The 16,668-nt window shown below is 42.6% G+C and overlaps 1 protein-coding gene across 1 annotated transcript in view; it reads left to right on the plus strand.

The window, feature by feature from the left end:
* LOC126416570 (N6-adenosine-methyltransferase catalytic subunit) overlaps positions 1-16,668 on the plus strand; it is an 84,057-nt gene that overhangs the window by 53,497 nt on the left and 13,892 nt on the right. Inside the window, 1 exon segment of the mRNA XM_050084318.1 lies at positions 7,082-7,229. Within this exon segment, the coding sequence (XP_049940275.1) occupies positions 7,082-7,229 (148 nt within the window).

Raw genomic sequence — 16,668 nt, forward strand, 5'->3', positions numbered from 1 at the left:
ATATTGCTCAAATGTGTGTAACTAACACCAGATATGGCTAACAAGGGATATTGAATATATTTAGTGAAGTGGTTGAACAAATGATAATGGTTTGTTTGGCTTGTGGGAGAACGTTACAGAATATTGTAAAACATTAAATGGCAGGTTCTTGAAGTATATGCCAGCTCTCTCACAAAAGCCTACTTACAGATTTCCAAGAGTCAGTATTGAGGTCTCCAGGAATGTATTGCTGACTCCTACATATTGCTCTTATAGCAACCATGAAGACAGGATTAGACTAATTACTGTGAACACAAAGGCATTTAAGCAGTCACTCTTATTGTACTCCACAAACAAATGGAAAGGAAAGGAAGTCTAATATAGTGTACACTGGGAACTATCCTCTGCCATGCACTTCTTAGTGATTTGCAGTCTACAGATGCAGAAGGAGATCATCCACCTCCATCCTCTCACTTCTTTTGTCTTCTCACTTTAGAAGCCATGTCATTTTGAATAAGACACTGCAACTTGTGATGGCTATCTCCATCATCATCATCATCAGGAGTATAAAAATCATTGACTGCTGGGACTGATGTGGCGTTCCACATATATGGGCACAGTTGCAGCATCTCGAACCTATCAAAGAGGGCTGAAGTGATGTGTGTGTGGAAGGTGAGCTGCACAGCTCATAGCAGCTTTGATGCACCATGGAACCAATGACTTCAGGTGGCACAAAGGGGCTGGTGACTCATTTCAAAATGCTGCTCTCTCTTTCCTACAGACATCTGTCTTTGTTTTGTGTCCAAAGACCACCACCATGCCCTATGAAGTGTGTACGTCTGGTCTCTGTTAAAACTGTTGTTGTTTATTCTAATCTCGGTTGCCTCCTTTATAATGGAATCCTAATATGATGCTACAAGAGACTCTTCTTCTCAAGGCGCGTTTTATATCTGATGTGTATGGCATCCTCGATGAATGTGACACCATGTATATAAGTCAGTCAGTTCGCACTGTTGCAGAGCATTATACTGAGTGCAAGCAACATATCTAAAAAGGGGAGCTTGAGGATTTGGCAATCACTGAGCACTGCCTGGAAACCAGATGTAAAATACAATTTGAAAAGATAAGCATCTTGGCTCGTACATGATAATGTTACGAGGTGGCTGAGATTGGAATAAACAGCAACAATTTTAAGAGACCATGGATACACACTTAGTAAGGCATGGTGGCAGTCTTTGTGAAATAACACTGTTCATGTTTTACGTCGCACTTCACTTAGCATAGACCGGGACTGTGTCCTAGGCATGCCCAATGTGAACTGAATGGGCACGGCCCGTGCTGCCTGAGTTGTTGTTGTTGTTGTTGTTGTTGATGTTGTTCCGCCGGCAGAGGTCGTGGCCGAATTCTCGTGTGCCCTCTGGTGGACAGGACTCTACTTGCGGCAACTACCGTCCATGACGCGCTGTGCCGATGTGCGCCTCCCGCGATCTTTCTGATGGGTACTGCACTCCTCCTCCTTCGGGGGATGAAGCCACTGTGATCCACTGCATCGAAAGGTGGAGCGTCGGGCAGGAGCGATGACCTCCACGTCCATCGGAAGGCTGGAGTCGAGGGGCTCTGCCAACCCTCGAGCCGGAACCTTCGAATACGGCTGGAAGTGACCCACATGAAGACGCCCCCGTCGTCCCACCACCGGAGCCCGGGAGACAAGCCGTCGAACTCCGGATCCCGTTCCACCTCGGGAGGGGCAAGACCCAGTGGCGGGGACGATGGGGTAGGGATGACCACAGGTGAACCAACCTCCTGAGAAACAGGGCCTGCGAGGGGGGCCGGCTCGCGCTGGGGCATCTCTAACGATGGCGATGCCGGTGCTGGAGCTACTGGAGGCTGCCAAGGCTGAGAACCATCGCAGTGCGGCGGAGTCACAGCGGGGAGAGGCGGTAATGTCCCCTGAGAAACCAACACGGGTGCCGGCAATGGGGAAGCCGGTGCCCGAGGGGTCTGAGGGTGGGTGCCCAAACATGGACGTAGCTGATTTTGGTGACATCGTACCTCCCGGTCCCCCGCCTGCAAGGTATAGAGCCGGCGGCCATTTCGGCGCAGGACCACCGCCGGTATCCAACGTGGATTGCGACCAAAGCCATGTGCCCAGACCAACATACCCGGTGGAAAGCCAGGTACTCCGTTTTACGAAGACTGGCGAGGACCAGGCCGGAGGAGGTGCAGCAGAGTCCTAGGTTGGCACCTGTGGAGGAGCTCTGCGGGGCTGCGATCTCCCATTGGTGTGGTCCGGTAGGCCGTCAGGAAAAACGTCAATGCCTCCTCTGCAGGAAATTCGTGCACATACTTTTTCATCTGCGTCTTAAATGTGCGCACCATGCACTCGGCTTCCCCATTCGATTGTGGAAAGGGGGGAGAGCAAACGTGCCGAATACCAAAGTGCCTGCAAAAATCCTAGAAGGTCTGTGAAATAAACTGAGGTCCGTTGTCCGAGACCAGAGTGACTGGCAGACCTTCCACAGAAAAGATTTTTGCTAGTGCCTGGATTGCAACTTCTGAAGTGGTTGAGGAGCAGCGAACCACATATGGGAATCGGGAATAAGCATCAATGACAATGAGCCAAAAGCCATTGAGAAACGGGCCTGCAAAATCGATGTGAACACGTTCCCATGCTTGGGTTGCAGGCGGTCATGAAGAGAACGCTGCCCTGGGAGATGCCTGTTGGCTCGCGCACTGGGAACAGGCGGCCACCAAGTGCTCAATTTCTTTGTCAATACCGGGCCAGTACACATGTCTGTGAGCCAAGGTTTTAGTACGGGAAACGCCCCAGTGCCCCTCATGTAATAACGTGAGGACCTCCCTTCGTAAACTTGCAGGAACAACCACGCGAGGAGCTGTATCATCGGTAGCCAGAAGGAGAACTCCTTCCAAGACCAAGAGGCGGCCTCATAGAACAAAATAATTACGAAGAGGGTCCGAGGCCCGGCCTGGAGGTCGGGATGACCACCCCTGTTGAATGAGGCGAACGACTTGCCAGAGAACCGGGTCAGCTGCCGTTTCCCTGGCGACCTTAGAACTAGTGTTTGGGAAGCCATCAACCGCTTGGCAGGACGCCACATCCAAATGAAAACACATAATCTCTTCTCGATCGAACTTAAGGTCCGGGCCCACTGGAAGACGGGAAAGTGCGTCAGCGTTGGCATGCTGTCCGGTAGGGCGAAAATGAATGTCATAATGGCACTTAGAGAGGAACATGGCCCAGCGCTGTAGTCTGTGAGCCACCCTATCCGGAATCTGAGAGGCGGGGCCAAATAACGATATTAACGGTTTATGGTCAGTGATTAACTGAAACTTCATGCCATACAAGAAAGGGTGAAACTTGGTAACAGCATAGACAATGGCCAAAGCCTCTTTTTCCACCTGGGAGTAATGGGCCTGCACGGGACTAAGAGCTTTAGACGCAAACGCCAGTGGTTGCTCGGAACAATCTGCATTACGATGGGCCAGGACCGCTCCCACCCCATACTGCAAAGCATCTGTAGCCAGGACCAACAGCTTATGGGGGTCAAAAGCAGCCAAACAAGGCGCTGACGTGAGGAGGCCCTTCAAAGAGGTGAATGGTCACTCGCATGCAGGCGACCAATCAAAAGGAACACCCTTGCACAGAAGGCAGTACAGGGGGTGGGCTATGGTGGAAGCCCTGGGAATGAACCGGTGGTAATAGGCAATCTTGCCTAAAAAAGCTTGTAACTCCTTCAGCGAAGCAGGCCGAGGAAGGTCGACGATACCTTGGACCAAACTTCCTAGCGGCTGGACCACATGCTGAGAGATGGTGTAGCCCACATACTCAATGGATGGTTGGAAGAAGTTTGACTTACGCAGGTTGCAACACAAGCCCATGGACCTGAATTTGAGAAAGAGGGTGCGAAGGTTGTGCAAGTGTTCCTTCATGCTGCGGCCCTTGACAATTATGTCGTCCAGGTAATTAATACAATGAGGGATTGTCGACGTGGCGTGCTCAAGATAGCGCTGGAATATCGCCGGGGCACTGGATATTCCGAAGGCCAACCACTGGTATTGGTAAAGGCCAAACGGGGTGTTGACGACCGCCAGCCATTTGGAGTCATCATCAAGTGGTATCTGATAATAAGCCGCCGAAAGATCTATTTTCGAAAAATATTGGCCTCCCGCCATGGCGGAGAACAATTCATCAGCACGAGGCAAAGGATAGGTGTCCACCACCAATTGGGAATTAATGCCGGCCTTGAAATCGCCACAAAGACGTAATTTTCCCGAGGGTTTCCTGACAATAACGAGGGGCGAAGCCCACTCACTAGAAGAAATGGGAAGAACGACCCCTAGGGCTGTCAGCCGGTCTAGCTCCTCTTTTGCCTGAGGGCAGAGAGCCAAGGGGATCTGCCTCGCGCGAAGAAAACGCGAGCGAGCCGATGCCTTCAATGTTAAGTGAGCTTCAAAGTCTGAAACTCGCCCCAGGCCCTCCTCAAAGATATCCGGAAAGTCAGTGATCAAAGATTCTAATGATTGATAGGGAACGTCTTCGGAGACCAACTGTATGGTGTCAGTGATAGATAAACCAAAAGCTTGAAAGGCATCCAAGCCAAAAAGGTTAGCGGAGCTCGCATCACTGACAACAATAAAAGTAATAGGCCGAGTGACTGATTTGTAAGTCACGTCAGTAGTGAATTGACCCAGTAGGGGAATGAACTGTTTACCATAACCGTGTAGATGCCGGTAAACTGGCGCCAACAGGGGCGACCCCAGGTCGGACTAAGTTTGTGCATTCAACAAAGAAACTGCCGTGCCCATATCTACTTGCAGTTGTAATCGGCGTGACCGAACCGACACCTCGATAAAGAGTTTGTGTGCCGATGCGTCAGGAGCCTGGCCCAAGGAAACTTCCTGAATGTCAACGTCCATGTCCTCTGTAACTGCTTCCTTCGATTCTTTTGAGGCCGAGCAGCAAACTTTAGCAATGTGTCCTTTTTTATTACATTTGCGACAAATGGCCCAACGCTGGGGACACTCCGACCGATCATGATGTATATAGCACGACGCACAGGACGGTAACAGGGGCCGGCGGCTGGAACTCTGTTTACGCGCCGTGCGGGAGCAGCCGTAATGGCTGGATTGTACCGCTCGCACGTCGTCCACTCCGGACGCAGTGGACCCGGCAGCGCCGCCCTGAACCGCCGCGACGTCGCACCACGCTTCCAGCTGTTGACCTGCAGCATGAAAGACTTCATACGATTGAGCAATGGACAGGACTTCCTCAAGGGAAGGGTCTTCTAACTGCAGGGCCCGTTGCCAGACCTCCCTATCAGGGGCCGAACGAACAATGACGTCGCGTACCATAACGTGGGCATACGACTCTCGCAACTGCTCCGTGACAAAATGACACTTGCGACTAAGACCGTGTAGGGTAGCGGCCCACGCCCGGTAAGACTGATGGGGCTGCTTCTTGCATTGATAGAACTTGACCCTAGCTGCCACAACATGCGTGCGGCGGTGATAATATGAAGACAGCAATGAACACGATGCGTCAAAAGACAAGGACGAGGGTTCTTGCAATGGCGCTAGCTGCCGCAAAACTTGATACAGCGAGGGAGATATCCAAGACAAGAAAAGAGCACGACACACCTCTGCATCGGCAACATGAAATGCCTGGAAATGCTGCCGAAGGCGATGTTCATTTGCATCCCAATCCTCTGCCGTCTCGTCATACGGGGGAAAGGGAGGAGGGAACGGCGCTGGAGCAGACAGCGTGGAGAGCAACGCCGGAAGCACTTGTTTCATGGTTGCCATGAGCTCCGTCTGCTGCTCAACCAAAACCCGCACTAAATCCTCCATGCCGTGGATAAGCTGCGAAACCAGAACAACGACGCAACACATGAAAGAATGACCCTACTGGTCGCCAATTGTGTAGTAACACTGTTCACGTTTATGTCGCACTTCACTTAGCGTAGACCGGGACTGTGTCCTAGGCATGCCTGATGTGAACTGAATGGGCACGGCCCATGCTGCCTGAGTTGTTGTTGTTGTTGTTGTTGTTGTTGTTCCGCCGGCAGAAGTCGCGGCCGAATTCTCACATGCCCTCTAGTGGACGGGACTCTACTTGCGGCAACTACTGTCCGTGACGCGCCGAGCCGATGTGCGCCTCCCGTGATCTTTCTGATGGCTACTGCACTTTGGATATCGAGCAAAAACAAAGATTTATGCTTGATGCGTTTAGGGAGTTTGGACAGCAGTTTCACCTGAGGGGGCGTAGCAGAGCTGCTGTGTGCTCCACAACTCGCACCCCACACATGCATCACTTTGTCATTTTTTTAACTGATTCCAGATGCTGCAATCGTTCCCATATAAGCAGAACACTGTGCCAGACTTGGCAGTCAATGATATTTTACTCCTGATGACGATGGCAAAGAGAATCATCGAAATCTTGAGTATTTTATTTGAAATGTTGCAGCTTTGAAACAGAGGAGTTTATTCAGTTATGCTGGTGTGGAATACTCCCAAGGACACAAAACTTTTCTGTATTGTGAGAACATAATGCGCAGTGTGAGACCGTTAAAAAAAACTGCAGGAAAAAAATATTGACATGTTTGTGAGTGATCAGCTGCTGAGAGCTTCCTCAGTGTGGTAACTGGTTGTCTGTTCCCATATCAGTTTTGGAATTTCTCTTCAGATTTTCCATTATTGTTTTAAAAAGAGAAATGTTGTAATGTTTCTTGTTTCTCGACTCATTTCTAACAATACCAGCAACATTCAGTCACAGCAGTAATTTATCATTTAGATGCGAACAGCTGCAGCTATTGTTAATATGTTCTTAAAAGACTGTAAACTACACAAATATGTTCTTTAAGGATAGTCACTGGAATCAAGACAGAATAATGGGTAGAAGAAGTGAGAAGCAAATTTTCCTTTATTACAGCATTGAAAGTCACGAAAGATTGAATCATTTAAATAGAATCAACAACTATAAATAAATGTCTCACATCACAGTTCCCTGCTCCTTCCCTTCTGTGTTATTCCTAATGCATGGAAGTGGCTCATTTAACTTTGCAGTAGTGGCTCTTTATTACAGGGCAATGGAATTGGGCAGAGAGTGCCTGAAACTCTGGGGCTATGAACGTGTTGATGAAATAATATGGGTCAAAACAAACCAACTGCAGAGGATAATTAGGACTGGTCGCACTGGTCATTGGCTCAACCATGGAAAAGAGCATTGTTTAGTAAGTAGCCACACAGTTTGAATATTTATTATTGGTTTCTTATGTGAAATGCCATACTCTAAAGTTGTATGTTTATTACACGATTTCATTATGTGGAGTGACATAGTATGGAACTATGCTATAATACTCTGTTCAGCACATTTACATTGCTAAGAAAATGAGATTTAACACTTTTCATATCTGGCATTTTCAGTTAAGTCACACATGGCTAGCACACCAGGGAGTTGTTAGCATAGCTGGGTACAAATGGGCACACTGGAGTTTCTTAGCTGTATAAAGACTCCATTTATTACTAGACTAATTACTGTTTAGCTCTACTGGGCCTTTATACTGAAATGTTTCCCCACACCACCTAGTATTGTCTTTCTATGTGTGTGAGTAACTGTATGTTCACTGTTGTGGGTAAATACATACAGCGTACACAGGGCGGTGTGTGAAACTGATGGCGATTACACGCTTCCGCTGTTGTAGAAATCTGCTCCAGATGCTGCAGATACCGTGTTGAGCTTCTTGAAATGAACAATATTTTATTGTTCTATTAACTGATTTCCTTCCATATGCACTTATATTTTACAATTTGAATCAAAACTCGTAATGGCGTCGATTTTTTACATCACAAGAATGGCTCTCCTCTCCTAAAATTACTCTTAACAAGAACAAACAAAAACTATATCCTAAGAATAATTATGTGAGCGCTGACCGCCACAGAGTAATAAACAATATCTTTGTCTCTCTCTCGCACTGTCACAGCAAGTTACGCTGCATGATACATCATATGTGCCCCTCTTGTGGACGAACGTTTTTGGGCAAAAACAAACACGAGCGTTCACACAACACTATATCGGTGATTGTTTATGACGCTGTATTAAAGTCCACTAGAGTATTAATGTCCACTGTATTTCTTATGATATTTTGGTATTAGTGAATGACTATCTAAATGTAAATTATAGATTTGGGTGCATATACTGGTGACAAAGCCTGTGCTGAATTCCTGATGCAGCTTATATGCATAGCTTACATGCTTGCTTTTATTCATTTGTCGAGGATGGCATGAGATGTGATCAGAAACCTTTTTCATCATCACTCAAAGCTTCTGTCACTCGCCTTGGGATGTCTCAAACGGATAATCTAGCCATTCGGCCAAGCCCCACGAAGGAAAACCAAGGAAAACCTCGGGGTAGATTTACCATCCTCGTATTTCTCATTTGCAAAGATAATTAATTGAATTACAATGGAAAATAAAATAAAATATTTACAATATGGATTTTTTTTTTTTTTTTTTTTTTTTTTTTGAATGAATGAATTTAAACACTGTTCACAAAAGAAACACAACACTGTTAATCTTCTGTGTCTTGAGGTGAACCATCGACGCGTTGGTTTACGTCCATCTACGATTCCCTTCTATCTGTCATCTCTGGGTAACTGATTGAATTCTATTCCCATTTCACTGTCTCCTCGTGGGTATTATGGTTTTCCGCATATGGTTAACATGAAAATAAAAGTCAGTGTAAGTTCCGTGGAAAAGGTGTTTGATCTATGCTGAGCTGAAATAGAATCTAATTTAAAGTTCTTTCTAATTCTCTGTCCTGAATTCGAAATATTCGGAAGTCGTAAGGTGTTCTTCATTTCTATCAACAACCCCAGAATGCACTATACACAAATCCAACTGGTGCTGCCGTGTCAACTTATGCTCGTCATCTTTCAGATGGACTTTAACACTTGTTGATGTGCTTATAACTGAAAGGCATTCGCTCAGTTGGTAACTTCGCGAGCAACAATTGATATAACATAATTTACATATACAGGTATGTTACAACAATAGTACAATTCTAAAGACAATGTTCATCACAAAAGATTGAAACAAAGTAATAGGCGTCCTTTTAAAACTGAGAATGGGTTACCCCTTCCGAACAGCATGACTTCAGCTCAGCGAGTAAAAAAGCAAATACAAACATACATTGAGATTGTTAAATTGACATAAGAAAAAATATCTTGCCATAGACCAGATTCATTTGAGTCACTAACCCATGGTCATTATGCATTGTGAAACCTGATTGAAGTTACTATCAGCTAAAAAAAAAAATTTTAAAAGAAATCATTCATACTATAGCTAAATTCTCTACATACTGAAAAGAAAACTTATCTTTACAGTGGAAAACAAATACATAATGTCTGCATATCTCTCGTACATTATGCCTGAAAAGAAAAACTAACTACTAAATTGCAAAAAGAAAGAAACTATCCTAAGTATGATTCATAGGTTTAATGAAAATTCTCTAATCAATATTATTTGATAAGAATAGTATTTTCAATCTTCAGAATCTTCAGTCATCATGAAATTGCTTTAACAAGTGATGAGGATACATTCCTTTCACCTTTCCATTCTTCACATCCTTCAAAACATAAGTTCCTGGATGGGGTATTTTGGTAATCACAAATGGTCCTTGATACAATAATTGCCATTTTGTGTTCTTCCTCTGTATAAGTGAAGCCTTAGGATGAGTTTTTACTAAAACTTGGTCTTTCACTTTATATGTTTTTATTTCTCCAAGTCGATTGTCAAAATATATTTTCCTTTTTCTTGCCTTGTCCATTATATTAAGTAAGGATTGTCGTACTTTATTTTGTAGGTCTATTTTGTTAATAGCTACTTTAGGAATTGGTCGAATCCAGTCATTCTGTTCCTGTTTTCCAAACATCAGTTCGTATGGGGTGTATTCTGTCGTAGTATGTGGCATATTGTTTACAATTTCCTGAAAATCGTGAAGATAATCGTTCCATTTGGGTTGCTGGTTGTGGCAATATGTTCTCATGAACCGGTTTCATTCACGAAAAATTCGTTCCACGGGATTCGCTGAAGGGTGGTACACTGATGTTAGAATTTGTTTTATACCACAACTGGCTAATGTTTGCCTCCAACGAAATCCAGTGAACATTGACCCATTGTCAGAAAGAATAGCCTCTGGTTTGCCTACCTTGACTATATAATCCTTGACCAGCTTCTTGGCTATGGATGCAGCAGTAGCTGATTTTAATGGATAAAGTTTGACATACTTAGTAAATATATCAAGAAAAGCTACAATATATTTACATCCTCCCCTTGATGATGGTAGAGGACCACAGACGTCGACCGAAATGATTGACAGCGGTTTAGTGGGTATAATAGGATGTAGGAAATGTTTCACACAAAAATTTCCTGGTTTGGCTAGCTGACAAATTTTACATTTCCTCAACTGTCTGTGCACTTTCCTGCGAATGTTTGGGAAGTAGCAATATGCTAGAATCTTCCGAGCACACTTTAATACTCCAAAATGTCCCCAAGTGATGTGCGTGTGCAAAATTAAGTCATTCTCATTCTTCTCGGGAATACACACCTTCCAATTATCTGAATCAAGATGCCCTTTGAAAAATAAGACATTGTCCTCAACTTTGTACAGTCTCTTCAGATCATCGTTTCCAGGCTTTGCTAAAGTTTCTTTTATTGAATGCCAACGAGGATCTTCATTCTGAAGTTTTTCCATGTTCTTACACATGTCAAGAAAATGTTTCCTATATATTCTATCAGTCATTATAAGAACATTAAATTCAGACGGATTGTCCGTGATGTTGATAGTTGACAAATTTCCATCTGGCATTCTAGACAGTGCATCAGCGATGAAATTATCCTGTCTGCTTAGGTATTTAATTTCAAATTGAAACTCTTGGAGTGAGAGCGTCCATCTTGCTAATCTTGGATGTAATAATTTACATGTTTGCAAAAAACTTAACGCTTTGTGGTCACAGTATACTGTTGTCTTCGCTCCATATACGTAATAGTAAAATTTCTTAAATGACTAGACTATGGCCAATGCTTCCCTTTCGGTAGTCGTATATGTTCTTTCACAAGCAGTTAAGAGTCGGCTAGCAAAGGCTATTGGACAGAAAGTTGATTTTCTGTCTATCATCTTTACTTGGAGGAGGCATGAACCTATTCCAATTTCCGAAGCATCTGCCATTAAACCGAATTCTTGGCTCATATCTGGATGATATAATATTTGTGAACTGACTAAGGCATGTTTTATTGCTTCAAATGCATTCTGACATTGTTGCGTCCACACCCACGGAGTATTTTTGCGCAACAAGCTGTACAACGGTTCTGCATTAATAGAGTGGTCGTGAATGAAACGCCTGAAAAAAGAGACAACTCTGAGGAAGCCCTTTAACTGTCTTTTTGTTGTTGGAACTGCAAAGTTTTTGATTGCCTTTAGTTTCTCGGAGTCGGGTAAGATGCCTTTTCCATTTATAAGATGACCCAAAAATTTGATTTTATCTCAAGCAAAATGGGACTTTTGCAGATTTGTGATTATGCCTGCTTCCTTGAAATGTTCTAATACTCTTCTCAATAAATCAACGTGCTCCTTCCATGTCGTCGTAGCTATGAGCATGTCGTCCACAAATAAAGTTAAATTGCTTCGAAGTGCAGGTCCCAATGCATAATCTAGAGCATTTATAAAAACTCCTGATTGAAGTTACTATCAACTAAATAAAAAAATTTTAAAAGAAATCATTCATACTATAGCTAAATTCTCTGCATACTAAAAAGAAAACTTATCTTTACTGTGGAAAACAAATACATAATGTCTGCATATCTCTCGTGCATTATGCCTGAAAAGAAAAACTAACTACTAAATTGCAAAAAGAAGCCCGAAAGGTAAAACCTTAAATTGATAGCTTCTACCTGCATGTACAAATGCGGTGTACTTTTTTGATGGTTCGTCTAGAGCCACCTGCCAAAATGAACTTCTCAAATCAATGTTTGTTAAGTATTTCATCCCCTCGAACTTTTGAATTAGCTCATCAATATTTTCCGGGTGAGTTCGCATGGGCACGATAATCTTATTTATCTGCCGTGTGTCTAGCACGAGACGAACTTTTCCTCCCTTTTTCGAGACAACATGAAGCGGACTACAGTATGGACTCGTCGAAGGTTCGATCAGATCCCATTCAAGCATCTGGTGGATTTCCACATCAACTGCCTTTCGTTGGTGCCACGGTACTGGATAAAAAATACGGCAGAAAACTTGGTGTGGTATCACATCTAAATGGCATGTGTATCCCTTGATTACACCAGGTCTTTCTTGAAAGACTTCATGATATTCCTGTAGAAGATCATATAATTGCTTTCTTTGGTGTTGTTGCAAATATTCAGGTTCTTGTACCTTTTCATATACCATATCTTCAGGGTTTAAAACTGGTTGCAAGTAATTAATTTGGTAATACCGTACAGGTTTGCTATGTATCCACTTTATTTGCAGCTTTCGTCCCTGACAATACTTTCCATGGGTACTATATTCCCTGAGAAGATTCAGTTGATGTTTCTGATCCATTATTGTAAAACTGGCACGGCCTAGAGAAAAATCGATATGTCAATTTCTCTCTCTAAATTCATCTATACCCAGGATACAGTCCTCAACCAATTTTTCTATTACAAGGAACGTGCAATTTATAGCTACATTTCCTATATCTAACTGGAGTTGAGTCTGCACTTTAACCTGAGAAGACTTATGACCAGTAGGACCTACAATTCTACAACATTGAACAGGAAAAATCGGTGGATTTGCTTTCTGAAGTATTCTTTGAAATAACTTCTCAGAAACGACATTTACTGCTGCTCCTGTATCTAAAGTAACTTGCACAGTAATGCCTTCAATTGCCGCCTGAATTTTTGCAACAGGTTCAGTGATATGTTCCTCTTGACAAGGCATCATATCCTGCTGAAGTTCTTCTATTAATAATTTGCCATCATTGTACCGAAAGAAATTGATGCTTGAATTTTCGCCCCTGAAAACTTCCTCGACTGCACCGTCGGGGCTTCTGACAGTCGAGTTTAGTTTGACGATTGTCCATTATTAGTAGATGTCTGCTCCGTTACGTCGGTTATTATTGGTGGTTGATTTCTCCATTCATTTGCATTATCATTTGGTACCCAACCTGAAGTTTGTGGTTGGTTGTGATATTCTTGGGTTGGTTGCTGATATCGCCGTTTTTGCTGATAATTCCCTTCTTGATAGTATCCTTTCCTCTTCTTATTATTCTTCCTCCATTTCCGTTCATATGTTTGTTCACATTGTTGGTCATGATTACACTGGTCGGGATTTCGTTACCAAATTTCACGTTTTTCTGGAAATAATTCACCTGTGGGTTTGGTGAATTGTGTGCAAAAGGTTTGTTTCCATACTGTTTGTTGTTACTATTGTATTTGTTAGGTTGGTAACTTGGCTGGCTATAGCGCACACGTGATTCTTCGAACAGAATGTCTATTGAATCCAATGTGGCTAGAAAATCTTCCACATGTTGTTCAGGCACATGTAGAAGTTTTTCCTTAACTTCAAGTGGAAGTTTGCCCTTTAATATTCGAATGATATCCTGCGTCAGGATTGGTTCATTCCAGTATTTACTTTTATTTATATACTTCTCGAAATACTTTCTTAAAGATCCATTTTTGAAAGAAAAAGGTTGTGGGTCAAAAACTTCCTTACGTAGTCTTTCTTGTACTCCCTTATTCCAGTATTTGTGCAAGAAAGCACGTTCAGATTGGTCATAATCTTGACACCAATCGGATGCTTCTGACACCCACATCGATCCATCTCCATGTATGAATCCTGCAACGTACATAATTTTTTGTTGCTCAGTCCACATTCGCAGCAATATCCCTTTAAATTGCTTGATAAATACTACGGGATTGATCGACTTCCTTTCGGGAATAAATATCTGGAATTGACGATATTTAAGCATTTTTTCTTCATTCATAGTCGCAGGTGTATTCTGGTGGCTACTTCGCGGTGAATGATAATCTTGATAATTTGTTTCTGGTTGATTACGTAAATATGCACCAATACATGGATATTGTTGCATGGATTCGGTTTCACTGGTTTCATCAGGAATAATGTCTGCTTTTGATAAACTGCAAGTAGTATGTGCCCCTCTAGTATTAACTAGACCTTGCTGGCATGCTTTTAATGTATTTTCTATCTTTGCTTTCCAAGCAGGAAATTCATCTCCTATATTCTCCTTAATATCTTTAACTTCTGCTTTAAGTTGTTCTTGTGCAGCTTCGTTGTTAACTTGCACGTTAGAAACCATTTCTTTCAAGGTTTTGTCCACATAATTTCGCACTGTCTCGGTTTGCTCTTTCGCCCAATCTTCAATGTCCTTAGAGAATGCGATCTTATGTTCATCGAAAAGTTTGTCTATGTGTTTCTCGCCTTCGAGACTGAGAGTGTCTATCCTCCGAGTAAGCTCAATGACAGCTTGCTCGTTATCGTGCTTAATTGTATTCACGTCTTGCGCAATAGTGTTCTGTACATGAATAACTTCCTGCACTTGATGATTTAGTGTATCTTGACGACATAAGATGTCTTTGTATTTGTTTGTTAATTCCTGATACTGTTGTTCTTGTGTAACTATGAGTTGTGCCTGACTGGTAATCAAGTGACTCTGCTTTGTTTCCAAACTCTGGAATTTTTCAGTAATCTTATCATTTATTTCTTTTAGTTTATTAGATTGCTCCTGAGCCAAATTAAATTGCGCACTCTCCAATACTTGGAATCTACGATTCATGTCATTTGCAAAAGTGGATTGCGTAGTTTCCAATGCCTGGAATCTACGATTCATATCATTTGCAAACGGGGATTGTGCCGTTGCAAGATTAGATTGCGATGTTTCCAATGCCTTAATCCCTTGTCTTATGACAGTCAAACTTGACATCAGCTGGGATAACAAATCGGTATTCTCAGCAATTGGCGATTGCACTGGGCTTAATGAGGATTGTACCGACACAATTTTCGGTACAGTCATTTCGTTTTCGCACGCGTCTGTCTCAGAGGTGAAATTCATGTTGTTTGTTGGTTGCTGCATATTTCTCTGGACTTCTTTCGACATATGAATGTCGGAACTAGCAACCGTTTGTGTCGACGGCGTGAGCGCATTTATTATTGCTGGTTGCTCAGCCATAATCGACATATCGCTAACTACGGCGGTATTAAATTCTGTGGCACTAGTTGACGACGCATTCGCACTATTTAATTCATTTTTGGCATTGTGATGCATGCTTGCTTACTGGCTTTGAACATAGAGCTAGTTATCACCATGTAAATGAGCAATTGACAGTTTCTCCTCTAAATAAGTCCTACAAAAGTGACTATTGAACTTTTACACACGCAAAAAACGTTAATGTCCTAATGCTGTCAATGTACACTTTACAATGTGACACAAACACAGTACATAGATAACACATAAAATATTGTCTTGGTATCTACTGAAATACTGGAATTCTAGTAAAAGTAATATAGCAACACTATTTATACTTAGAAAATTAATAGATGAAAGGTCACTAAATGCATAAATGCTCCAGAAAGCTAGTAATTCAAATGTTCTGGCCTTTTTGAAGTTTCTGCTCGGCTGCTGGGATGGCGTACTCGTTCTCTTCACAAGATACTCCCGCACGTTCAGTTAGCATGAAACATACAAAGGACCATAATGTAGTTACTTTATAAAACTAGACATATATACACACAATGAAACATTAATTACTAAATTACTAACATATTTATATTGCAGGTTCACTATGAGTGTTGTATCAGGATCGTGTCCTGTCTAACGGTAGACGTATATAAAGACTCCCTTTTATTACTAGGCTAATTACTGTTTAGCTCTACAGGGCCTTTATACTGAAATGTTTCCCCACACCACCTAGTATTGTCTTTCTATGTGTGTGAGTAACTGTATGTTCACTGTTGTGGGTAAATACATACAGCGTACACAGGGCGGTGTGTGAAACTGATGGCGATTACACGCTTCCGCTGTTGTAGAAATCTGCTCCAGATGCTGCAGATATCGTGTTGAGCTTCTTGAAATGAACAATATTTTATTGTTCTATTAACTGATTTCCTTCCATATGCACTTATATTTTACAATTTGAATCAAAACTCGCAATGGCGTCGATTTTTTACATCACAAGAATGGCTCTCCTCTCCTAAAATTACTTTTAACGAGAACAAACAAAGACTATATCCTAAGAATAATTATGTGAGCGCTGACCGCCACAGAGTAATAAACAATATCTTTGTCCCTCTCTCGCACTGTCACAGCAAGTTACACTGCATGATACATCATAGCTGGTTTCTTACCTAGTACTGTAAATTGGGGTATGTCAGTGCAACATGCATGCTAAAGGAGTGAATGGCTGTTGAGATGAAATAGTGTCCGCTTGACTGTCCCTTACCTCTTCCATTTTGACAAACAGAATGTAGCACAGAGAAAACAAAATGGCAGCTGTTTTTTTTCTTTCATTTCTTATGGATGAAAAGCATGGAGATGTCATTCTTTTTTATTAAATGACTCAATGAACAAGCCGTACAAGGTATTTATCTATGCTGTTACTGTGCAGTCATGTTTTTTG

The sequence above is a fragment of the Schistocerca serialis genome, chromosome 8, assembly GCF_023864345.2.
Source record: "Schistocerca serialis cubense isolate TAMUIC-IGC-003099 chromosome 8, iqSchSeri2.2, whole genome shotgun sequence".
Lineage (NCBI taxonomy): Eukaryota > Metazoa > Arthropoda > Insecta > Orthoptera > Acrididae > Schistocerca > Schistocerca serialis.